Here is a 26031-nt window from a genome sequence, read left to right on the forward strand (position 1 = left end):
GGCTACATTTCAAAAGTAGGTCCTATGTGTGCCCGCAATGTAAAATTGCTAAATCACGAATACACAATTCTTGTTAAATAATTATCAGTTTATTCCATTTAATATCGAATCAAATCTGTTAATCAAATAAAATAAACTAATAGAACTGACAAGTGAATAATTCAACTAGTAGATAAACTAAAATCTAAAATTAAACCGCGAAAAAATCCGTAAAAGTAGTTTCATTTCAATAGATTAATTAATGTAACCAATAACTTCTAACAAAAAAAGAAAGATATTGAACCTTCTGAAGAAAATAATAATATGGTACTAGTAGGTGAATAAAACCACATTTATAACTTGGTTACCATTAGAATTGCATAATTGACGGGTTCCGGCAACATGAAAGAACAAGGAAGTTAGATCGCAGTCCTATTGACTGAAAACTACAAACTTACGATAAACTTCAATAAAATACGTACAAATGGTCCAATCAGTGGTTACCGGGTGGCCACTTTATAGTTTTTACGACTGCCAATACTTTCTACTCTAGAAAACGGTCAGTTTTCAACAAAATGTGCGTAAAATATATCGTCTTGTTCATTTTTATCAGTGCCGAAGTTGCGTACAGCATCTACCCGTACTTCGATACGCAGGACTTCATATACAATGTTCCGAAAGTTTACAGAATATCCATTACTTTGGATAAGTTGCTTGAACATTATGAGAAGAAGCCTTCCAAAGATCCAGAGTGGTACATTGCTTTAGGAATGGCTAGAGGTACTAAATAAAATCTAAAAAAAATGTAAATGTAGAGTCCTAGAAAGAATGATAACCATCTATCAATAACCTTGCTATCTATTTGCGAAATAAAATTAATGCTCGTTTAAATTCAAAATGGAATCCCACGCACAATACTTATTGCAGAAGTTACATCTTCGTAATGAGAACGGAAAAATGGAGATCAGATAACACGATCATAATGTTTCAGGTCAGTTAGAGTACACTATAAATGAACTGGATAAATCAGTGCCGGGGAAGCTGAAGGAGAACTTGCAGAATATTACGAGACGAATGGATCGCATTAGAAATAATACCGACTACTCTAGTTTTATATACAGGAGTAAAGATTACGAATATGGTTTGTATTACGTTTTTTTTTTAATAGCTTACCTTAATAGTCAGCTTTGATCGGCAACGAATGAGTTGTTAGACAGTTTTGAAACTATTTTATAATTATTATTTTTTTATATGATGTCTGAAGTAGGGAAAATCTGTTATCACTCATTTTAGTTGGCAGACTGTGTCAAGACTGTCTAGCTACAGTTTTGTTGGCTCTGAGCGCTGGTTGTAATAATGTAATTTTTGCTTTTTTGACGTCTTCTGCTCTCTTTTTTGCATTTCTGATTGATAAGTATTTATTTATTTACGGTTTACTCACGCGTCTTTATCGCGATTGCCCGACTAGTTTCGATTCCAGATCGTGATTTCGAGAAACTTGGTTCTTTACAAAAGAGCAGAATCATTTATTAATGGTTAAGGACGCCGGCGCCGTGCAATGTATTTATAGTTCTAAGACGCTATTCATTTGTTTCATTGTTTTCACTACACCTATATTATTCTGAAAGCCTGTTTTTAAAGGTCAGTTTAGAATAAATGGCTCAACGTGCTCATAATAATAGCCAATCAGACACAATCATTAGTTTGCGGTTACGATTATTTCTCGAATATAAATGTTAGTGCCGTGTAATGACATCAGAGAAAAAAATGTTCTAAGTTTATTATTGGCCAGAACTAAACTAGTTCGTTACAATTTTTTATTTTTTATTAGATATTAATTGAAGTCTGTCATTTTTTTGTAACTGGATGTGAAATTTCTGAATATTTTTGATTGTCATGTCGTTCTTGTTTGTTTCGATACATGAGGTATCTCTTAACATTTAAACTACGTATTTGTTTCTTTACAAATCCGGAATTTGACTCTGCGTACCTTGGTAATTCCAAGTTATATAGACTTGCCTAACTGTTACTCGCGACTTTGCTCGCCTGGAAGTCGGGTTTAGTTGAAAAAAAAAACATTACCCTCCTTTAACGCAAATAAAACTAGCCAAAGTGCCTGCTTCCTAAGTACCAAATTTTATCGAAATCGATCCAGCCGTTTGAGCGTAATAAAGTAACAAACATACACTCATAAACAGAAACGCAAACGCTCTCACATTATTTCTCATTAGTGAGATTCGTATTAGTGTGATATATTGCGGGATTTTCAGGACACAGCTATATTGTCCGCCTAACGACCACAATAAAAGAAAATAATAACCTTGTGTTTCGTACAAACATTTGTTTTTTTTAATACTTGCATAGTGATTGTAATTGAAAGTGAGAAATAAATTTATTTCAAACAACCAATACGTTATGAATACATGCTGTATACAGCCTAATGTAACTTACAACTATTTCGTAACCAGACACAATTGCTTAATTTTAATTACTAAAGTGAACCTAGGCAAAAGTTTAGTTTGAATTTAGTCTGATACACATCTAGTTATTACACATACCTACTTCAAAAGTTGCGTCGGCCAATTGGAGAATTTTAGGGGTCAACGTCGAAACTTGTGAAACTGTTAGTTACCTTTTTTTATTGCTTTTTGTCGATATTTTTCAAGTTTATTATTTTCTTAGTTGAAGCCAACTGTTCGTTACTTCTTCTTTATCAACAAAATTATTTAGGTCAAAACTTTTTATGAATAGCTTTTTGTATGTATGTAATATGTGTTATATATTAATAACAATTGCTTACATTTCCAATAGTTATAACCAAATGTCCTGTAAGGTGGAACAAAAAAAAACTAGAATATTGACCTACTGCTGGCCATTGGGCAAAGGCCGATCTTTCCATTTTCTCTTTCTATGGCAGTCCCAGGCCTTCATGTAAGAGTCCAGCTTACTACTATCACTCCACCTTGATTCCATCACGTTGACATTCATCGTTTACGGTACTCCATTGGCGTTCGGTAGATTTGACCGGCTTAGTCGCACTTCAACCTTGCATCCACATCTTTGATTCAAGTCTGGGACCGCTGATAAGAATTGCGAAAGTAGTTAGCAGTCGGTTTGACCCCCAGTATACTTCGCCATTTCTCAGTTGTGAATTTTTGAAGGTAAAATTTAAATATAGTGTCCTATGCGGATTTATTAAACCACCTTGTCACCTTTAATTAAATCAAAGAAATCTATAAACTTGTATGTTACAAAGGCCATCTAGTCCACTATTGAAAATAGGCATAACGCCCGTGGCTAAAACTGGACTTGCGAAGACTGTTAACGAAGGTGAAAGGGCGTACAACTTCAAAGAGATTTATTGTAATTACTCAATTTTGATTTCAATGTCAGTTTGCAGTTATGTAATGCCTCCACATAAGTAGTGCTTTTTTATCTAGATTATTGATGGAGTAACTAATTGCAAAACTTGTTCTAATATTGCCTGATAAAGAACTTTATTCATGATTAATTATATCATTACGTGTATAATTGAGATTCTGCAATATGAGGCATCTTAGGTACGTAACGGTATTTGGTGTTCAATAAAATGACATAATATGTGGACACAACTGTCTCGACCTAACCAAAGTTTGTATAACGAGTGCTAGAAAACTGATAAACATACTTAGGTATTTCCAAATACATTCATATTGTAGCAAAATAACTAGACGCGGAACAAATGGTCGTTGTTTTGTATGCCTTCAACTGTTTACACTTTATACTAAATTTACTTAGGAACTTTATGAATCAAAACCATCTTTGTATGTCTTTTTGTCTAAAAACTCAATTTAAAAATAAAATGCGACTTAACACCAATATAAAACAACAATAATTATTACTAAATCAGGTATACAATTGAAATGTAAACTGTCGTTTATTTATTTAACATGTGACTGTATGTATAAAAAGACACACCGAGATTTTTTTTAGTATCTAAACCAATAGAGTAGGTACTTTGTCTTATTATAGTATACTTTGTCTTAGCTAATCATGTTGACGTGTATCTGTAGCTCACTAGAATAAAAACTTTCTTGTTAAGGCGCGGTTACACGCGACAATTCTATGTGAAATGTTAATAAATCAATAAAATAAGTCTGCCATCTTCAACGTGAAATTAAAATCAAATGAAAAAAACTTTAAAAGGCGGTTATGAATTACGTTAATTGTAGCAATTTTAGTTTTTTATTTAGAGAAAAATAATGAATTTAGTAAAACGACATTTCTATCCAAATGAAGGTACCTAGTAATTGCATTTACACTCGGTTTATTCACCTTAACCGTGATCACTCTTATCTAAACTGGCCTTAACAGAAACCGTTTTAAATTAATACAGGTAGTGCTATTACGGTTTACATCGGCGAGTGGACAGAGAAATTTATTGAGTTTCACTCTTAATGGATATTATTTTATTGACGTTATATCATTTATTCGTTGACGATTTTGTACCATTTAGTTTGTGGTTTTGCTAAAACCGACACTTAATATTTTAAGCGCCACAAACAAAACGGGAAATACACACTCTTATATACATCTAATTATATTTGATCTTACCGATTTATACATACATATTTCATGGTGAGGCTTTATAGTATACCCTTATTCGGCAGTGGGAGGAAATAGGATAAAAAAAGAAAAAAAATCGTAGTATCAGTAAATAACATTTTTAATAAGTACTTAATGTTTAGAAAGTAATTTTAGCCTATTTTTTCCGTAGTTGTCGACTTAATTTAGTCGTCAAACTACCAGAATCTGGTAAATGGGGTCTTGATCGTAGAGTAATGTCTTTTTCAGTGGTCAAAGCAATTCTGGAAAACTTGGATGTGTTATCAAGTATAATGGAACCAATATCTATCGGCACAATGGGAACGCAAAAGCCTTATCGGTTTGCGTTCGAGCAATACGTGCAGGAGGCGAGAACAAAGATGCCGACAAGGAAGGCCGCAGGTTCGTTAAGAAACCATTAGTGATAGAATGAAACGATGTTATGGAATGTTAGGCGTATTGATACACCTTGGGTGAATGTTAGAGAAACGGTGGTTTCAAATCGCTGGAGTGTCAAAGCGAATCATGGGTGAAATGGAAAATTGTTTGGATTACTAAATTGAAATAGAATTGTATTTGGAGTGGCTCTACTAGACTTTACTAGTCTGTCTGAGTTCAATGAACCCTCTGCCATCATTTTTTTTTATTATGGTTGAAAATAATCGTTATACTGAAGTATTTCTGAAGTAAGGTGTCATTAGAAATTTTGCGACGCAATCGAAGGTCATTTTTTAGTTCCATTAACAACCACAACACAATGCGGCGCCACTTGACATAATACAAGATTAATCAACATGGTGACAATGAAAATGAGGTGAGAAAGCTTGCCGACCTACTTTTAATTGAATTGCATTTTAACAATGAAGTGTCTGTGGGTTACAGATGCGTGTACAATGCAGTTGCTGATATCGGCAATGGAAACGCAGACCACGAAAACGGAAGGTTCTTGTGAGCTGACTCCGGAATGTTCCACTCAGATACTGAAGGGTTCAGGTTTGGCGTTTCAGCAGACCAGTCGGGTCAGAGCCGCCGGCTTAGCCTACCTCTTCGATTGCATGGAGGGCTTGGACCTTGCAGCGCACATTTATAAATTATGCATCCAAGTTTACAAAGAAACAAAGTCCTTGGAAGCTTGGGACCATCCTCCTGGAACTAAGACTCTATTTATGCAGCAAAGTAAGATCTATTATTACCTTATAATTAATTCTCAGGTCTACAATAGTAGTTGTTTTTGCAATACTTATAATAAAACTGTCAACAGGCTATTGTTTGCGATCTATTGTTGATGTTTCCGTGATCTTTGTAACATGCCGGTGTATTTCCAGTTCTGTACTGTGCGTCACAAGGTTACGGAGAGTTCATCAAGCCGCGTTGGATGAACAGGATCTTGGCGTGGCAGGAGCCTAAAGGATGCTACTCAGATGATCGCCAGCCCTTCTTGAAACTGACCGGGTTCATTGGTCCTGCGTCCGCCCCTACTCCAAAGGAAAGAGAGGTAGACGGTTATTTATATTATAGGATGGGATTGATGGTAAATGTTTTTGCGTATCATCGTTCTTATAATAGGTTTGTATAGTAATAGGTACCTGCTTAAGGACCTGCAATTGATAGTTTTTTTTTCTCTTATTCATTGGTAACATTAAACTCCACATAGTTAGAGAGTATCATTGTTGAACATTTAATCAATTAGATTATGAATCATCATTACAATTATAATTCATAATCTAATTTTAAACCCCACTTGTGTTTAATCTATTGTACCAATTCTCGTGGGTCTTATTCATAAGTAATTGATATAACGATTTCTGAGACTCAACTAGTGACCTTAATCGCGACACTGACGATACATCAAATCCACATAAAAAGTCCGATCCCGCGATCCCGACAAAATCGCCTTTCTAAATATTATCATTTAATTAGTTACTTCGTTTTACAGGAAGAGTACAGAGTAAAGAAGGCAGCAACGTCTGAAGGCGGAGCGTGCAACTCCCTCACGTCGGCGATGGCTCTCGGCTCCCTCGTCATCTACATCAGGGCATTACTGGAAACAGACCAAGCCTTCCAATACGACGTGCTATCATAGACTAACAACATTGTTGATTAAAAACTATTTGTATCCCAAACTCTTTGCTACATAAAAAGATCTTAATCAAAATTAAATAAAAGTTTGCGTTTATTTATAGTCTGTGCTTAGTTTCCTGTCATTTTAATGTCTAATATAGTTTGTCATAAAGAGCAGTGATTTTATACTTTCTGTGTTATTAGTAATTAGCTTTACCAATCTAGAGCAATGCTTCGTTTATTTATGAGAACGATGACTACTTCGACAATAGCCGTTAAACCTCCGATTTCAGTTTTTGGTTAGTTTATATGCACTTTAAATGGATTGTTTTAAGGTTTAAATTGTAATGACGTATAAGATTCCTATTATGAGCAGTGCAGTTGAGGAAAAGGTTTTTACATTTGTTAGTAATTTGTATTCACGATAGGTGTGGAAGGTCGTTACGTGACCGCCCTCTACAGCGCCGCCTCACAGAAGAAACAACTGGAAGCAGTAGAAAAAAGTCTTAGAGACTTTCGGAAACTACTCACTAAACCTAAAATAGTGGACTTCATAGAAACCAGTTTGATATCTCGAGCCGCTAAAGCCAAATTATTGATAGAAGCCGGAAAGCAAGCCGGTATGTGCCAGTCTTTGTTGTAAATACGTATGAGTTGATACAGGTTCCTTTATTTGAAGATGTGTGGATCATAATTTCATTCAATTATTTAAATTTTATTTTGTAGTGGTATGATAAACATACTTACCTATCCTAACAAAAAATATATCTCTGGGATAATGTTATGTTATATAATAGGTTATCAACAGACTATTTATTCCTGGTCTTAAATCTCAACCTTAGCTAACTTACGATGTAAAAGGACACATTATAACTGTGATTACCTAAACTGTGCTAGTCTCCTTCATAAAAGAAAAATATCTTTAAATCATTGAAATTAAAAAACCGCATAGTATATTTCTAGGAATGCCGGATACCGCAGCAAATTTTCTAGGACTCGTAGCTGAGAATGGGCGGTTGAAGATGTTACGGCGCATGATCAACATGTTCCTATCAGTAATGGTGGCTCACAGGAACGAGGCTCTATGCGAGGTCATTACTGCGGAGCCACTCGACGAGGCGACCAGGAAGACTCTCGTAGAAACATTGAAGAAGTTCGTCAAATCAGGACAGAATATCCAACTGACGGAGAAAGTCAGACCCTCCATTATTGGGGGAATGATTGTCGGTATTGAAGACAAACACATCGACATGAGTATTGCTAGGAAAGTGCTCATGTATTCAGAGTTATTGAAGATAGGTATCTTGTAGACAACGTTGGACATGTGATAAAAATGCTTTAATTCGAATTAAATTTTCTGATTTATATTGGAGATGCGTTGTAGTGTTAATGACAGGGTTTTCAGACCAGTATTTAAATCTAAAGGAAAGCGAAAAATAAAGGTAAGTCAGAATGTTTTAAATTTAAATTATTTATTTTTAATGTTGTATACAATACCTATTTGTAGTTTGGACATACCAGTATAAACGAGACTTTTTTAACGTTTTCGGTGATACCAGAAACGGTTTTCATTTTTTTGTGACACGGTAGCAACTGATCGGAAAACTCTAATATAAGGCATCACTGGTTATACAGTCTCACTTTGGTCTATAAGCTAATATTTTGTAAAAGCGTTTGCTCGTTTATTTAAGCGTAATTAATAACAAGTTATATGCTTAGACTTCAGTCATTTAATACCGGTATTTAAGTAAGAATAATTACGAGATTTGAACAACTTACAACGATTTAAACATATCTCCGCATTTCTACACTTTTTCCTTCAAGAATCTCCTGAGCAATCGTTCAGCCATGGCACTTATCTCTAGAGATACCATGCGGAGCCATACCTGTACGGTCTCCGCATGTGCCCCGCACGGGACGCGACTATGTCCGCGTGGTGACCAGGCCCCTCCCCCTTTGGGGCAGCCCTACAGGGCGTGTTCTCCAAAATAGTTGGCACTTTCTCAGCGTGAATCCTGAAGTTTATCCTATCGGGTGACATCGACCCCGTCATTACTCTCTGGAAACTTGACGTTAGTACCCATAATTCTTCTTCTCCCTTAGAGTTCCTTACGATCTTGAGTCCACTTGCGAATTGTAATGTTTCCTGGTTAATGGCCACTGCATGGAAGTTCTTGACATGGAACTGAGTGGCTGTGTTCCAACACCAAATGCTTGGCGGGTCCATCATGCCGAAGTAAAGGATACCGCTTTGGTCCATAGCTTCGGCCGCTGACTGTGAAGGACGTTCGTGGGGGAATGCCTGCAAGTGATTATTAAATTTATTTATTACATACACAGCTAATTTTGTCTTTACAGGTCAGCCTAATACGACAAAATTAGTTACACACATGACAAGTACCTAAACATAATATACACAAAAATAACAATACCAAAGTTCTATAAAGACAAATTTACAACTAATAATATAGGTGGCTCTTGTGAACTCATCATTATACTCATTTAGTATATCATCATCAAATTAATCCACTCCGTGCAATTGTTTCCGATTATTTTCACTTGTAGAGTAATTAAGTAAAAATGTGTCTTACGTAGACTGCATCTGGGTCAATGTTGGGATCTTGGAGGAGGGAGTCATTCCTGATCACTTTGGTATTGAGGATGTTCTCGGTGGTGGCAGCTAAGGCGTGGAAGTAGAGGTAACGGTCACGGCCCTGCTGGTACGGCGACAAAGCCATGCCAAATAAACCGTCCATAAGATCAAAGGATTCACCTGGAAATAATACGTTTGATGATTATTAACTTTTATAAAGACCAGAAAAAATGACAGCGGAATTGTGCTGATCATCATCATCATCCACAGCCTTTATCCTCCCGAGGCATAGGCCTCCCTTTCTCGTGCCAATTTCTACGGTCCTGTGCTAGCCTCATCCAACCTTTTTAGGAACCAACTTACCATCAATAGTAAAGGTGCCTCTTGAAGGGTAAGGGTAGAAGTATCTGTGGACAGCGCGCCATGACAGATTTCTCTTGATGTCCACTATCAGCAGACCGAAGCCGGAGACGTCAGCAGCGTACACAAACGTGTCGGCGCAGTCACCGGGGCCGCGCGGACGAACGTCTACTATCTGGAATACATAGTAAAGGACACAATATATCATTTGAAGGCAAAAAGTCAGCATTTGAAGTAGCTTAGTGAAAAACTTCAAATGCTGACACTGTAGGTAGGTGAGACGAGAAGGAAGATTGAATGAAACATCAAACAGCAGCAAAGTAAGAACTACTAAAGTCTTTAACGCTTTGCTGCGCTTTAAGGCTTTTAAATAAAAATATTAAATAAAAAGGCATGTTTTAAGGCCACTGTTCCGCTTTACCTTAAATTACATCACATAAAATGTACCTACCCTTATCACGTTATGCATCCTTTTTAGAACAATAACGATTGCCTTCGTCAAAACATAAAATTTCTCATGTTACTTTCTGGTTCATGGCTTCGTTTCCGTATTTAATGACAACTTAGTTTAACGATAAAATTTTCCTTATGTAAGTAATACGGAATGAGCTTGATCAAAAAATTGGTCGAAACGATGTACTTATGTTGCTACGTACTTTGCTTTAACCCGCGGACGCCTAACGAATGATTAGGGGCAACGACATTACGAGTACATTCTGCTTAGCGGTCATTGTTTAAAATAATTAGGAAGTAATTTGAATGTTTCTTTTTATCTTTTTTAGTTCGTTCTTAATCCGTTATTTAAAAAGTATCAACTGGCGAATAAGATTGATGACCTTTTTGTCGGTTTATAAATGTCTTGAATAATTTGAGACGTTTTTAAGTTTTTGTACCCAGTAAAGTAATTTTTATAGTTTTACTAGCTGTTGCCCGCGACTTCGTCCGCGTGGTTAGAAGAAATTGCGACTATAACTTGAGATTTAAGTTGGATCGAACTGCACATGGTGAGCGAATTTTATTATAATCGGTTAAGTGGTTTAGGAGTCCATTGAGGACAAACATTGCGACACGAGATTTATATATATATTAAAATTTAATAGCCTATGCAAGAGCGTTATGGTTATGTCAAAGATCCTGCAATTGTATTCTTGAAATGTAAATTAGTATAATAGGTACTTTATTTAAAAAGCGCCATGACACAATGACAAGCATCTTATAGGACAAGTGACGTTCTAAGGTGCGTCAACTACTTTTCTGTTTTTTTAATCAACATGACTTTGATGATTGGGTACATATTTATTTAACAACGACAAAAAATCATCTATGTAGAAGTAATATATCCAAAAGCAAAAAAATACCTAACCTGGAAACCTCAATAGAAACAGGTTGTACAGATAATTAGTAACCAATTTTGCTACAACATTGTCAAGGATTAAAGCAATAATTGTAATTGATAAAGAAATGAGGCTATGACGTCATTGTTCGTCTAAAATGTTGTTGTGAATTCGAACATCATAGAAATGCAAGTCCATATGTTTTTTTTCAAAATTTTAAATTCAAAGACATCGCTGACAAAAGGCGATGCAAAAACAATGAAATGAAACCAGAGGGTATCCCACCACGGCTAAGTAATATTCATGTTTATAATAGTCCTTTAAGCCACGACGATAGCCCTTGTCTTTCAAATATTTGAATCTTGCATCAGCAGCCCATAGACATGCTCTCCATGGACAGAGATCCTAGAAATATACTAATGGACATGCCTTAGCGATGAGAAATGTGGAACTCCGAAAGAAAGAGAGGAAACGAAGCTCTGTCTTTATCTCTTTAAAATTAATATGCCGTGCTTGTCATGAAAACTGAGCGCCAATCATCTATGAGGAAAGGAAAGCGCTAGACCAAAAGCATAGGCCATCACTCTCACTTTATTCAAACCGAAAAAATACTACAGTTTATACGCGTACGTTATGTCCATGATTAGTATATGTTGATGACAGAGACCTTGACCAAGCACAAACAGTTTGACAGTGACACCCTGATACTAATTAATTAATTGTAAAGGAGAATAATGCTTAGGTAGCTACCGGTGTGATGAATAGAGACCCGCCGGTGTACGCGGATGAGTTGACGACGTGGCGATAGATTAGCTGATCGGTGGCGAGGTCGAAGGCGAGCAGCTGAGGGGGGCACACCTGGTTGTCTCCGATCTTGCCGACATCCATCACCCACAGACGCTGGCATTGGTCGATCTAAAATGACATTTAGAGATATTGTTATAAAAGTATTCATCGTATGTAGAGTGCAAATGCATGTTCTGTTCAAACTGTACACGTGCCCAAGATTATGTACATAGCTATGTTTCTACATAGCTGTGTAAATATTTTCAAGTATCTAAGTATTATAGCTAAGAAAACTTGGTATTTTAGTTAGATATCGATCGGTCAGAACGGCATTCCTTTTTTGTACGAATTAATGGGTTTTTACTTATTGCATTAGTGACTAAAATAAAGGCATTGATTAATAAATCTTCCGAAAAGCTTTGTCCTGCACAGTCATACTAATATTCAAACTGTTAGAATTATACTATTGATGTGCAAAATTAAATCCGTCCACTCATTCTAACGCTCATACATTTTATTTATTACACACACATGCTAACTTACACACACTTAATACCTATAAACTTGCTTACTTAAGTGTAATGTGTAATCATTACAATCGATTCAAACTTATGCGTTTATTTTTTATTCTTTGTTTACTGTTTTCTTTTATGCATTAAATTTTATCAATAAAGTACATTGTTATTCTTTGTATGACTATCGGGTCAGTGACCGAAAACGAGCCTTAAATTCCTAAGCGCAGCTAACACGCATCAGTACTAACATAGACATGATGTCAGAGATTTGTTTATTATTATAAAAACAATGATTGATGTTAGAAGGAAAGCCACAAAATCACGACTTGATTCTTTTTTGCAGACACCTACTCGAATATTTGATTACTGCGTTACGATCGCCGGAGAATCCACAAAACCAATATGTTAAAGTCCGTTAGGCATTTAAAAAAATATTATACATACATATTTTTGATTTGATTTCGTAAACAAAAAATGAAATTCTACATTGATTTAAAATCTGTGACGTGTGACGTCACTTACTAGTATGCTTTTTACTAGCAGGTGATATTTTTAGCCCGAACTGCCATCATTAGTACTTTTTTCTCCCTTTCTATTTAACGATATAATAAAATAAAAAATGTGTATTAGTTTTTTTGGAAATCTATCATTAATCGGGCTTAACAGATATTACAAGATTTAGAGCCGATTTTTCAATGACGTTTTACGTTTTGACAGCTTTTGTATAGAAAATATGACAAACGGCCATATTTATTACTCAGATAGAAGTTGACTGATGATTGAAAAATTGGCTCAAATACCCATTGCGTGGAGAATACGAGTGTTCGTGTAGTTTCTGTATGAATAGTTCTTTGTCATCTTCCTATGAATGTAAAAGTAAAACAACACTGGCTTTCGTCCAGCTGTGTATTGTATTAGCTACTTGTATTGTATTCACTGTTGAACCATAACCTACTGTCACCTACTCACACCATTTATCACGACTTATCTGTTCGTATACAAATCATCGCGTGCTTTGAATGCCTTCATTACCTAAGTTTGCATCTACGTCATTCACGGAAACATCACAATTATCTGCTCTCAATGTTACCACAGAGGACGGACACATCTCGTTATCTAGGTCTCTCAATAGAAGCCCATAAACAAAGCTATTACAATGGCCTCCCTTGATTGTATTGACATCTAAGTACATACACACAAGGTTTTCCCTTAACTTTATGCAATAATGAGAATAATATGTAAGTGTGAAATCATGCTTTTATCTTTAACCTTAAATCGATAATAAGTATAAAACATTTGCAAAAACAAATAATGAAATATAAAGTTTATAGCTCAGACAAGACTCAAACCTGCTCCCCCTGGCTACACGCAACAGATGATTCATAGACTAAGGTACTGAAATAATAAGGTATTTGATAAAAAAGACTGTTAAGTCCGTCAGACAGACTTCGAACAAAATTAATAATGACATAGTGAAATAAAATCTCGCGTGACGTCACTTACCAGTACGCTTTTCACTAGCAAGTGATTACTAGCCCCCACTACCATATATTTCAGCATCTAAAATGCTTTTAATCTTCCTATCTTTTGAATCATAAAACTAAAAGCAAGTATTGAATATTTTGGGATACCTGTCGGACGGACTATTTCGTTCTTTTTTAATTAAATACCTTAATGACTTAGAGCTCAAATTTCTTTAATGTGTCACTGACGTATTATGGCGAATTCTATGTGAATATACGAGATTGATAATAATTATGTAATACGTACAGCAATTCTGAAGACTGACGTCATACCCTGGCAGTTGGAGCCCTGGTTCTCATGCCAACTGTAGTCGGGATAGGCGGTGAGCTTCCCATTCTCGTCGACTGTACCCAGTGTCATGGGGCGACCTATGTCGAATCGCGGGATTGTCACGAAGATGCGTGATGGAAGTGCACCTAGAACAACAAAGTTGTATAGAAATTAGTTTACAATAATCAATGGGTAATAATGAGATGTCTGTTGGAAACAAAGACAGTAAGTAACGTGAGCAAAACAGGTGCTGGTCAGGATTTCTTTGTTTTGTTTTCAGCTTCCGAGTTTTACAGCGAAATAATAATGTTAGGTACTTATATTTGAAACTAGCTGTTGGCGGTCCCGCGCGCTACAAATCATAAAGGGTCCAATGGGAACATACTATCCAAAACTATCCTATGTGTTAATCCCGGTTGTATACTATCCGTGAACCATGTATTTTGTAGATCCGTTCAGTGGTCAAACATCCAAAATTATCAACTTGAGTTTAAAACTTCTTTACTTAAGAGATGAACGGTATTAATAAATGCTACTTTAGGTAGCGTATCATTCAAAGTAGGTCCGTTTACGTTTTTGGCGGACTCGAACTAAAGAACCCGTTTAGGGACCTTTGTATTACTGTTCCAATATTCATAACTGTTTTTTAATATGACGACTATAAAATACACTTACAACCAATAAAGGGACACGCCTTAAAGATATTTGGCAATAAAAAGTAAGAATCGATTTTTATTCAAAACAAAAAAGGACTCGCATAAATTAAAAAAGAAAGATTCCTTACAATACCTCTTTAGAATAAGTAATTTAAAAAGGTTGTACGGTTTTCAAACTTCTTTATTTTGCAAGGTCAATGAGTTGATGGGTAATGTTTTAAAAGCCGCAAAACAAAGTGTTGGAGCGATCATTTCATATCGTTTATACTCTTATTATGTCAGTAATTAGTTTCGTACTGGCATGCAATGTTCAGTTGTTAGGTATCATGTATAAAGATGGTTACAATAGGGATACAATTAAGTTTTTCCTATCCTTTTTATTTGCAATTTATTAGAGCTAAAGTTGAATGTAGAGCTATGAAATACATGACTTCGCTTTTTGTTTGCAGATTTTTGAGCAAATTTTCTTTTATTTGAAGCTCATTTTTTCACAGCTACAGAGAGCACGATGCTGGGTGTCATCATATTCGTAAGAAATACTTTATCTAATTTTTTTACTTAAAGTTCACATCCAAAAACTCGCAAAAAACTACTTGTATTGTTGCGGGATCGATCCCGCAAGTAAGTATCTGTGAGATTCGCAAATTACTGGTTTCAGTCTTGGTGACAAAACGATAAAATTCCTTATCGAAGAAGCCGTTTTCTTAAAACGAAATTGGAGTCTAAGTGTGGAAAAGGGATCCCCTTTAGTTTAGGAGTGTGTTACCAATCTTCAGAGTCGTTAATCAGTAGCATTATTGCTCATACGTCCTAAAACTCGTGTTAGGATTATATCGCGGATTACTGTTCACTCAAACGTGTCCTCGGCGCGTGACCGGCGTAGCTTAATTCGGGCTATTAACATTTGAAAATATTTCCTTCTAAACAGACTTAATGTGATGATTGGATGTAACATGAACAAAAACACGCCAAGACAAATTGTTTTCGTCTTTTATACGAGCGAGGAATAACAGAGCAATCCAATCGTGAAGTGTTTTTGAGTATTAGCATATAAAGTATGAAAAAATGTTAGTCCAAAACTAGTATTAGTAGTTATCCCTGAAGTTTTTCTTAGGCATGAATTTAAATTTGATTTGATTTTGGTAGATCTGGGCCTATAATTCATTTTCTGTAAAGTGATCAAGAAATCGTTAAGACATTGTTTGTCATGGCATGAAATTAATTAATATCAATCGGATTATCGCTAAATTACCTGTTTACTATTTAAGCAATGGCCGCTGCACGTTATTAAAAGGATCCCCTTTTTTTTATTTTGGCTAAGATTTAAATTATTAACATTTTGTTATTTCATTTAAAATTACCTTCTTCTGAGATGATGTGAAAATACAACGCAGGTAAATAAAAAACTATTTTTTAATTAACAAAAAAGAGTGAGTTGAATTAACAAATCTCCTTACTGCAAGATAAAGTTAATAGCAATAATAATCCATACCCATAATCGGAACAAAAATAATTGTCAGTTCCAGCATGTAGAACAATTTTTTTCCGGAAAACATATCATAACTATGCAAGAACGCACTAATTTTGTACGACAAAAAAATCATGCGGGCGAAATTGACACATAGCAAATATTTGTCTTCCTACCTTGTCTATGATGCACATCGACATCAATAGGCACGGAGTTCCCCGGGACGAAGTACTGTTTCTCTAAGGCCTCGGTTCTTGCCTCCTCGCTCGGGAAGTTGAAGTCTAGGACAGCCCATTGCCTGACGACGCGCAGCTCGCTCTTAGCGCCCAGTCCTGGCCAGCAACACGCCAGGCAGTAGGACAGCAGGAAGAACCTCTCGATACCTTGAGACATCTCTAACTTGAATGTATCGAGCAGGTGCGGATCTGGGGAAAAAGGTTACATTTAATAACTCACTCGGTAACTATCCTTACTGTAAGTACATAAATTGGTACTAAAAACAATGACTGCATAATCCGGAGGGCTTCTTATACGTCCCTGATGCAGTAGTGTAAATGAAAAGCAGCTCTTCATCACACGACGGAAATAGTCTTATTTCGAAAAATCTGAATAAGATTTTTATTCACTCCAGATAAATAAAAAGGTAACATAAAAATTCTTCATGAAGTTATAAATTCCGATATTTATGTAACAAGTTGCAAATTAACTTAACAAATTCCATCATATATCTAAATACCCTACTCAATCAGACAATATCAATAATTAAAAATACGCAATAAATGAACAAAGCTATATTAATTACAAAACAATAAGTGATGAGTTAAATACTCGTCATGGTTTTTACTCTAACTAATAAAACATTTATTGCAGTATTAAGTTTAATCGCGACTATTATTATTACCGTATTGGCTGAACAATTCCCCGCAATATTCCTGCTGGTCGTAGGGCGTCCGAAACATAACTATTGGGCTTACGAATAAAGTAAAAAACACTAACACTTTTACTATAATACACATTTTTGGAACTTAATCACAACACTACATTAAAATCTCACAGGAAACCAACACAACTTTCTGTCAACCTTAAAGAAATAATTCGATATCACAAAAAATAAAATAACGAAGTACGCAAAGGAATCTAAATATTAATTCATTGCAGAACCCCGTTATACATTTCTATACAATCACTACGTACTAATAAAAGGCATAAAGCTTATATTGTACATTTTAAATGGACCGTTAACAATTTTTTTTATAAAAAGTTGTATGAAAGCGACCGAGCCACTAAACTTGATTGACTTTGGGACGTGTGACGCTATTCTTTATTCAATCAAAACTGACCACGGGTCCCACGGGTATACACCAATAGTGATGAACGAGAACTGCCATACAATATTTCGTGTCATCTGCACCAATACATAATGGCCAAATTCATCTTTAAATAATTCTTTATGAATATTAATTACGCTGACATTAGCAGGCGGCGTAAAAACGACTCGTTTTGACACCGAAAAAAAAATATTATTAATTCAGGCGACAAAATTCTGAACAAATATTTAATTAATCAGTAATTAAATCATTTGTTTAACCTATATCAATATGGGGATGAAAAAATAAATGTTTGTGTAACGGCTTAATAAAAGCAAATGACAATAAAGTTCATCGGCCTCTTAATGAGTTTAAAGCCTGCGTAAACACGTATCAGATAATGATATCTCATTCATATATATTTAAGGTACACCGTTATCTTGAACATTTGTTCCAAAGTTATATATATTTTATAGTCAATCAAAAAATCTAGCTCTACAAAACGATTGCTTATTGAGCTAAATAAATAATATTTAGGTTACGATTTCAGTTTTTTTTTGCGGTTCAAATAGACACTTCTAAAGGCTAGCAAAATTATCAAATGTTAAGTTTAAAAACTAATTCAGGTACGCTCTATATTTTCGCTGAACGCACTGTGAAACAAACCGATCGCAACAAATGCACTATCACACACAACTCTGTACTGAAACCGATGAGACCCGAGTTGAAACTGAAACAACTGAGAGATTGACAATGTAAGGAAAACCTTTATGATAATTAGTAGTGCTTTGGGTTCAGGTATCTAAAAGTGCACGATAACCCCTAGGTCACTTCATCTGACAACCATTGTATTTAGATGTCTTGAGAATTTATGAATATTTTGGATAAACGATTTAGAATACCAAGAAACCGCGCAATGCAATTTTTTCACTCATTCACAGATATTTTAATATGAGGTATATGCTTTAAAACCCGGCTACATCGAGTACGCAAACTAATGTTACCTATAGCGCGTGCGTGTGATAAATATATAGTCGATACCTTAATTAAGCCTTGATTTTAAAATAGGGATTACTTATAACATATTTGCATTGGACTGGTCATTATCTTGTCTATCTGATGGGTATCGATAAACATGATCTTGAATCGCTCTGACCTCACTACGCTTGTGTACAGAATAAGGATATTTTGAAAAGCACGTATTTATTTGGAATTTAATTCGAATACTTAAATAGATAATTAAAATAGACACACCTTATGACGTTCTTTAATTATTTCTAAACAGGAAAAAAGCCAAAAATATATAGGAAATCGAAACCGTTTTAATTATTTTCTAATTTGCATAACGACTATTGTTCTAACGAAAATTAAAAGGTCACACTCTGAGCTATTGCAGCAAATATTTGCAATTTTATTTCCTGTATGAAATACTAATGAGTTATAAATAACTGATATTTGGTTATTAATCAAATTAAAATCGTTCTTTTAGGGTATAATCGGCCAAAATGAATGGATTTATGAAGTTTGATTGATGTTATTTATGGAATTACCTATTATGGTATATGATTAGTTTATACCTGAGTAGGATTTCGTTGCATTCCGTCGATAGTCGCGATAGGACATAGCATTTCTGTCAGCCCACTTTTCACACAATCTTGTACTTCTGCTAAGCACCATTGTAAAAGGAAAAAAGTCCACAATACTCGATTCGGCACCTCCAAACACTACACGCAAATTATGAACTGAATCTTGTGGTGGCAGTGGTTGCAGGCAAACGGTTGAAGACTAAATTGTTGCGACACTTAATAATGTCGTCGCAATTCTTTAGAAACGTTTGAGATAAAATTGACAATCAATCTATTTAGATCCGTCCTCGGCACGAGTCATCCTTTAATTAAACACAAGTTTCTATTCTTCTTGGCTGCCAGAGTTACCGAGTGTGTTCTTTTTTCATAGAACAGAGCGCCACAGAATATAAAATTCAGATTTGAAATTATAGAACACGAATTATAATCTGTTTTTGTTCAGCCCTCCTTGGTGGCAGAACTTTTTAAGAATGTTTAATGTTTATGCTCTGGCAGTTGACAATTGACTATGTGAGTGTTACTTGATCGCAGTTCCCTATTTGCCGTTCATATTCGGCGATTGTGAATAAAAACAGACCTATTGACCCTGTGACCATGAAGTGAAATAGTTTATATCTCATTGAAGTAAGTTAAATACTTGTTATTTTCCGTAATGGTTTCCTATATCGTTGCTTGCAAAAAATGCACCAAAGTATTTAAAGCTAGGTACTATTTTAATTATAGATACGTTTACGCAATACTAATCAGGATTACAAGTCTTGAAAATGCATGTTTCTTTCAGGTATATTATCGAATTATAGTCGTTCTTTTAAGAAGACATAAACTTTTTTGTTTTACTTTTGAGCACTATCTAATCTTTGTTATATTAAATTTGTTTATATTTATTGATTTGGGTTAACTTTTTGAAGTATAAACTTTGACATGACTTCATTCTTCAACATTAAAGCTTAAAATAAAACAAAAACATCGAAAAAATAAATAAGAATGTTTAATTGTTTACCTTGCCAAAATCTAGTCTATTGTCTTTTTTTCTATATTTGTTTCAGTACAATTTTTTTTTGCCTATGCTAATGCGTACGTACATTGTGTTGGATCATCTTATTGCCGTAAAAATGTAACTTGTACACCATTACCTCTCCCCTTACATGTTAAACTGTTATACAATCTAAAAACGTTATAACGACTAAATTTATCCCGCTTTATTACGTAATTAGCTATCAATGTTAATAAATAGTAATAATACAATCAGCGACTCTATAAATACTATTGCGAAATGCGTTTTATGTAAAGTTGAACTAATTACCTGATCAGTGATTCATGGGCGTTTAACAATGGCTATAGTTCACCATGGAGCCGCCGCCATGCCTTGTGCTAACTTTCACTCGGGATTTTTTGTCACCTCCAATTTTTTTTTGTAAACGGCCTGCTTAATGACGTTTCCACAGCACTAAGTAACTTCGAAGTAATGACAATGTAATTGTTGTTTTAAAACGTTTGTTTATGGCAAGTGTTATATTTATTTTTAGGTATATTGGTTAGCTCCTACGTCTTAGTAACTGATAGGTATCTGGGATGTATAAACTATATTTGATTAGATATGTCAAAGTATGTACTATATAATGTATTAGAATAGTATGCTAAAATAAGCTCATGGCGCTTAGTTACAAATTCGAGTCAAACTAAAAATAAATAAACATTTAAATTAGTATAGTATTCATAAAATTTTATTGTATTATTATTCTCAAACAAATTCTTCGGATTACATCAAATTCAAAATCGTTTATTCCTCAGCTCACTTTAAACTAAATGTTTGTCTCAATAAAACCATATCAATATGACGTAAAGGTTTGTTTCTAAGCCACGTCGAATTCAAAATTCAGCCTTCAAAATAAAAATAAAATATTAATAACCTTTTATGTTAGTATTATTCCTTTAAAACACAATAAGCGCTAAGTAATGCACTTTCAACTTGGACCGAACTAATCATTTATTTAGTTATATATAACTAATTACCAAATCGATGGCTCTACATTTAACGTCGTATCGATGAACCAATATCGTTATGTCAACCTCCTCCATCACTAAAGCAATCGTAAGCTAGTACCGCATGGTAAACCTCATAGAGGTGTGTCCAATGTTACAAAAATAACCAAATCAAGTCACAGAGAATCAGTAAGATCATGAATTAAATTAAACTGGTTTCTTGAAAGATCACTGGCCTAACCCATACGTTATATTAAACCGGATTTATGTAATTGAATTTTAATATCATTCTTTTTATTTTTCAAATTAATACAATCGGTCAAATTGAAAAAGAAATTATAAATTTTCCGGTAAACGCTTTCACTAACCATTACCGTAAGATAGAAAAGCTTGAAACTTATTCAACCGTGTTTCCTTAAAAATAAAACAATTTGTGCGCACCGTGGAAAACGCACTAATGATATTTTTAGATTGGTACCTGTTATAAAGATAAAAAAATACATTCTTATCATTTTTATTAACTTATTATTTTGCATTTGAAAATTTTGTAATTGCATTGCCTAATGAGTTGACAGTACTTTACTTAAAACCTTTATCGCGACTGCATAATGAAGTTCCAAATGTCGTGTGTTTTATGATGATTGGAAACTTGTATTTAAAAATAATTAGGTTTATAAAAGGCATTGTAAAAGACTATTGTTTTAAATGTTTTACTTATGTAATGTCATACGAAGGTTAAAAATGTACTTCATATTCAAATTGCACTTCACACTGTATAAAAGTCTTAAGAATTGAAAATAAGTGATTGATTATTTTTCAAACGCAGATGAAGAACAACGGTTCAATTTAATAAGCACAATTTACATAGAAAGAAGATTCGCGGAAAGTATTGATTGGTCTTCAATCATTTAAAATTGAATCCTTTGTGAATAGTCTGTAATTTATTCATAGTCTCATAATTATTTTGTGATCTTTTTTGTTCAAAATACGTCATATAAAAGGCGGTACTCCATGAAGTAAAACAATAGACGACGATAAAAAACATGAACGATTCTGAACGGAATTTGCTTTTTGTAAATATTGACTAATTGTCAAATTTATTCACATTTAAACTATTATAAATGCGAAAGTATATGAGTATCTCTATGTTTTTCTGTGTGTGTAAGTTCGTTTGTTACCTCTTTACGCCCAAACGGCTGGACCAATATACCAGTATTTTGTCCAAATTAAAAGAGGTTAACGTTTTTGCAGCTTTAACGGACATTCAGCGGGTGGAGCCGCGAGCATCCGATAGTTAAATCTATATACTAATATATAAAGCTGAAGAGTTTGTTTGTTTGTTTGAACGCGCTAATCTCAGGAACTACTGATCCAAATTGAAAAAATATTTTTGTGTTGAATAGACCATTAATCGAGGAAGGCTTTAGGCTATAAACCATCACGCTGCGACTAAAAGGAGCGAAGATACAATGGAAAATGTGAAAAAAAAACAGGGCAGGTATGAATCATAGCTTATATCTTCTACCCACGGGGACGAAGTCGCGGGCAACAACTAGTATAGTATAATAGGCTGGACCAAATTCAAAGTAGCGGGAATGTTGTATTAACACAGGTATCACCAAATTAAAAGAAGTTAACGTTTTTACAGCTCTAACGAATATTCGTCGGGCGGAGCCGCGAGCTTCAGATAGTTAAATATATTCTAAACTTCGAGCCTCGTGATTTTACCCAGGCACCTTAACGCTTAAATTAATCATAGCGCGATATTTTATAGCCTATAGTCTTCCTCGATAAATTAAAAATACAACGCGAAATAATAATCTGCAGTTAATAAATCATAAACAGAACAGTATAGATTATTATCTCCTGACATATCTTTTAGTATAAACACTTGTTTTAACTTTACATATGTGGCATTATGCTTTTGATAAATGTCAATGAATTGAAGTCTAAACAAGGAGCTGGCAAGGATATCTAGACAAGGGCATGAGCAATAGGTCCTAGGCAGGTATATTAAAATACCTGAATGGTGAATATACGAAGAAATATGTACTCAATACTTTTATTGTTCTCCATGTGTTAAAACGGTGTTACATAATATTTATTGTACTTTTGCTATTGTGTAATTAGGTACGTTGATTTTGCTTTATTTATATAAACGTTTATTTTTAAAAGAAAATTGGTCTCGTTCATTAATAACGTTTATTTCGCAACAATTCGCGCTGTAACTTAAAGGGTTTTTTCTCTTGTAAATACTAAAAAAAAACAATTGAGGTTCAGTAAATCACGACGCAATGGAAAAGCTAGATATAAGAAGATTATCAAAACATTAAAAAGTCGCTCATTATAAGATGCCTACAACTATTTACGCAGTTTAGGGTATAATTTGCCTTGCCGGTATACAAAAAGCATTAATATAATGCAATGACATCATTGTGGTTTAACAATTATCTACAACAACCAATAAACGACCACTCAGGCACGTGACCACGTGGCTTTAGCATAGCCAGTTATATTATATGTTATATTATTGCATTTTTTCTTTTGTAAGCACGCCAGGGCCGGATTTAGGGGTCCAGAGGACTCGGGGCAACAAAGGAGTGGAGGCCCCCTTGTCCCAAATTATTTTCCAAATAAAATGAACAATTTTGTAGGTAAAAAATGGCTGTAGGTAAAGGTAAAAGCAAAAAAAAAAATCAAAGGAAAGGATGTTGACTAGGTTTACTAGTTGTTTAAAAGATATTTTTTCCCGAAGTTTCTATTGTCTAGGCCCCGGGGCTTTTGCCCCGGTTGCCCTCCCCTAAATTCGGCCCTGAATTAAGCTTAAATTACCTTAAGCCATAAATTACCTTAGGAGAACTAATCCAAAAATATATTTGAACTTAACACGAACTGGTTCTTCAACATTGCTAGACAAAACAAATTAAAAATATTCAATTTATAAATATTTAATATTCGATTTTGTTGTGACCTACAGAAATGTAGTAAAGCACAAGAAATACAAACCGATATTTAAAAATATTAATGATTTGAAGCCAAAGGATTAATTTATTTTTTCTCTTTGATTGGAAGCAATAATTTCTGGAACTACTACTAAGTTTGAATTAAAGATTCTTTTGTTTTAGATTATCTTTTCTTGATCAAAAAATGTCATTTCATTCTCTACCAAAAAGACTGGGCACAGGGGGCACTGATAAAAGTATAAAAAAAAAACAGGAAAAATATATTTTGCAACACGCGTACAAGATTGCACAGGATAGCTAATACTTAGAAACAAATTGTAATATAAGATGAACAGCCATAATGGGTTTCAAATATGGTAATTAAGTTTACCAAAAATAGCCGATCTATTTTTGAATATAAAACTTAAATGTCGTACGTTTTGGGAAATACGTCCGACATTTGAAATTTAATAATACTACACAACTGGAAAACCATACATCTGCGAAAGTCAGATTCATTAAAGATTTAAAAAAATTAATGAATTATTCTACATCTCTTTACTAAGTCAGCGTTTTCTAAGACTTAGGATGACAGGGTAAGCTTTTCAAATAATAAATAAAGATGACACATATTGATATGTATGACAGTTGGAGGTAGGAACATAACGTGCCGGTAAATAGTATACTAGTAAGTGACGTCATACAAGTATTCAATACACTATTATAATCTTATTTATTTGTTTAAGCGAAAAGAATTAATTAGCTTTGGGAGAAGTTAGTATTAGTTTACGTTTATAAAGTTGACTTTTTGACTTTTAATATACATTTAGGCAAGATTTGGATTTTTGGCCCATTCCTTCACGTGCTGCAGACTTATTAAAGAAGGCTACAGGCATTTACATAGCTTCACACGCTTTTATCTTATGGTCCAGGAACAAGAATCCTTTTCTAAAACCTATCTGAACTATCATCAGTATAAAGGCTAAAACCCATCGCATACATAATTGTACTGCATTATATAAACAGTTCGATGACTCATGCAATGTTATTGGCCCAATAAATTAATCTTAATTAATCGAATTACACACAATATTCATAATTTATATTATTAATCATGATAGTTACGCCCTTCGATCGGATGACATGAGGCAGAAGTACCTAATACATAATAATATTATATAATAGTACTCTGACTAAACTACGATATACAAACTATTTTATATTTTGAACCTTATCGTTAGTACGTAAGGCTGAAAATCAATGGGCGTTTAAAATATTTCAAGATGATTAATAAATTAAGATTACAGTAAATTATTTGTAATATTGATATTCAAGAACAAAACCACGATAATTATTATTAATATTGTGGTATTCTAACAACAATTATATAATTATTTTAATTTATATAGACGCATTATTTTAATTAATTTTAAAGTTTAGTCTAGATCTTAAAAGATGAAGTTTATAATATCAACCATTTAATTTAATTTAATAAAATGTGTTTAGATAATACTATTTTGTAATTGGTTTAGAACATCTAATAAATATTAATACTCTATTATACATTATTGATGGTCTTTGAGTTTGACTCATGATTTATAGAATACAATCTATACGATGCAATATCTGACGGATATGTAAAACATTCAATATTATGAGATATCAAAAAACAACAACAAATGGGTTATCAGACACTAATGCAAACTACTAAATAGATATTTAACACTTAAAAATATACTGTTTTAAATGATACATACCTTAATTTGCGGCGTAACCTTGATTCCGTAGCCAGTTTATTGAAGAATTCTCATCAAAATACTATAAACAATTGTCTATGATAATGACACGGGTGTCTCCCGCGCGAGACAAGCGTGTACTGTTGCGAAAGCCGCCAAAATGCTTTAAATAAAACCCGTAAACTGTGCTTGACCAAAAAGGTTGGTGTCGCATCTTCAGACAATTTCTCCGTCGCACGCGCACCTGTTACACACGCCTGCATTAATTGTATCAGTATGAAAAAACCAACAATATTTTTCTTTGATATTTTTTTCCAAGACCTTTGAGAATTTCGTCAATTTTTAAC

The 26031-nt window shown here is 34.2% G+C and overlaps 3 protein-coding genes across 6 annotated transcripts; 2 read left to right on the top strand and 1 right to left on the bottom strand.

Annotated features, from left to right (window-relative positions):
• The first annotated feature begins 283 nt into the window (after positions 1-283).
• On the top strand, positions 284-6722 carry LOC113492139 (UPF0764 protein C16orf89 homolog). Its single transcript, XM_026869472.1, has 6 exons — positions 284-759; positions 971-1120; positions 4813-4965; positions 5446-5739; positions 5889-6058; positions 6500-6722. Exons 1-6 carry the CDS (start codon positions 555-557, stop codon positions 6644-6646), a joined length of 1119 nt encoding a protein of 372 aa, XP_026725273.1. The 5' UTR covers positions 284-554; the 3' UTR covers positions 6647-6722.
• Positions 6723-6775: 53 nt separating this feature from the next.
• Positions 6776-7972, top strand: LOC113492145 (ATP synthase subunit O, mitochondrial-like). The gene is made up of 3 exons (XM_026869480.1): positions 6776-6923; positions 7053-7244; positions 7588-7972. The coding sequence occupies exons 1-3, from the start codon at positions 6854-6856 to the stop codon at positions 7932-7934; spliced, it is 609 nt and encodes a 202-aa protein (XP_026725281.1). The 5' UTR covers positions 6776-6853; the 3' UTR covers positions 7935-7972.
• Positions 7973-8077: 105 nt separating this feature from the next.
• LOC113492137 (protein yellow-like) lies at positions 8078-25829 on the bottom strand. Of its 4 annotated transcripts, none has more exons than XM_026869464.1 (8): positions 18104-18174; positions 17032-17211; positions 16307-16555; positions 13983-14152; positions 11662-11826; positions 9581-9752; positions 9216-9397; positions 8078-8926 (listed from the first exon to the last, which is right to left on the bottom strand). In XM_026869464.1, exons 2-8 carry the CDS (start codon positions 17144-17146, stop codon positions 8486-8488), a joined length of 1494 nt encoding a protein of 497 aa, XP_026725265.1. In that variant the 5' UTR covers positions 17147-17211; positions 18104-18174; the 3' UTR covers positions 8078-8485. The 4 variants fall into 4 exon arrangements, with proteins under 4 accessions (XP_026725265.1, XP_026725264.1, XP_026725268.1 ...); XM_026869463.1 differs by having other exon boundaries at positions 18092-18161; XM_026869467.1 differs by lacking the exons at positions 17032-17211; positions 18104-18174 and adding an exon at positions 25706-25829.
• Positions 25830-26031: the final 202 nt, after the last annotated feature.

The sequence above is a fragment of the Trichoplusia ni genome, chromosome 3 (genome assembly GCF_003590095.1).
Source record: "Trichoplusia ni isolate ovarian cell line Hi5 chromosome 3, tn1, whole genome shotgun sequence".
NCBI classification, from domain to species: Eukaryota; Metazoa; Arthropoda; class Insecta; order Lepidoptera; family Noctuidae; genus Trichoplusia; species Trichoplusia ni.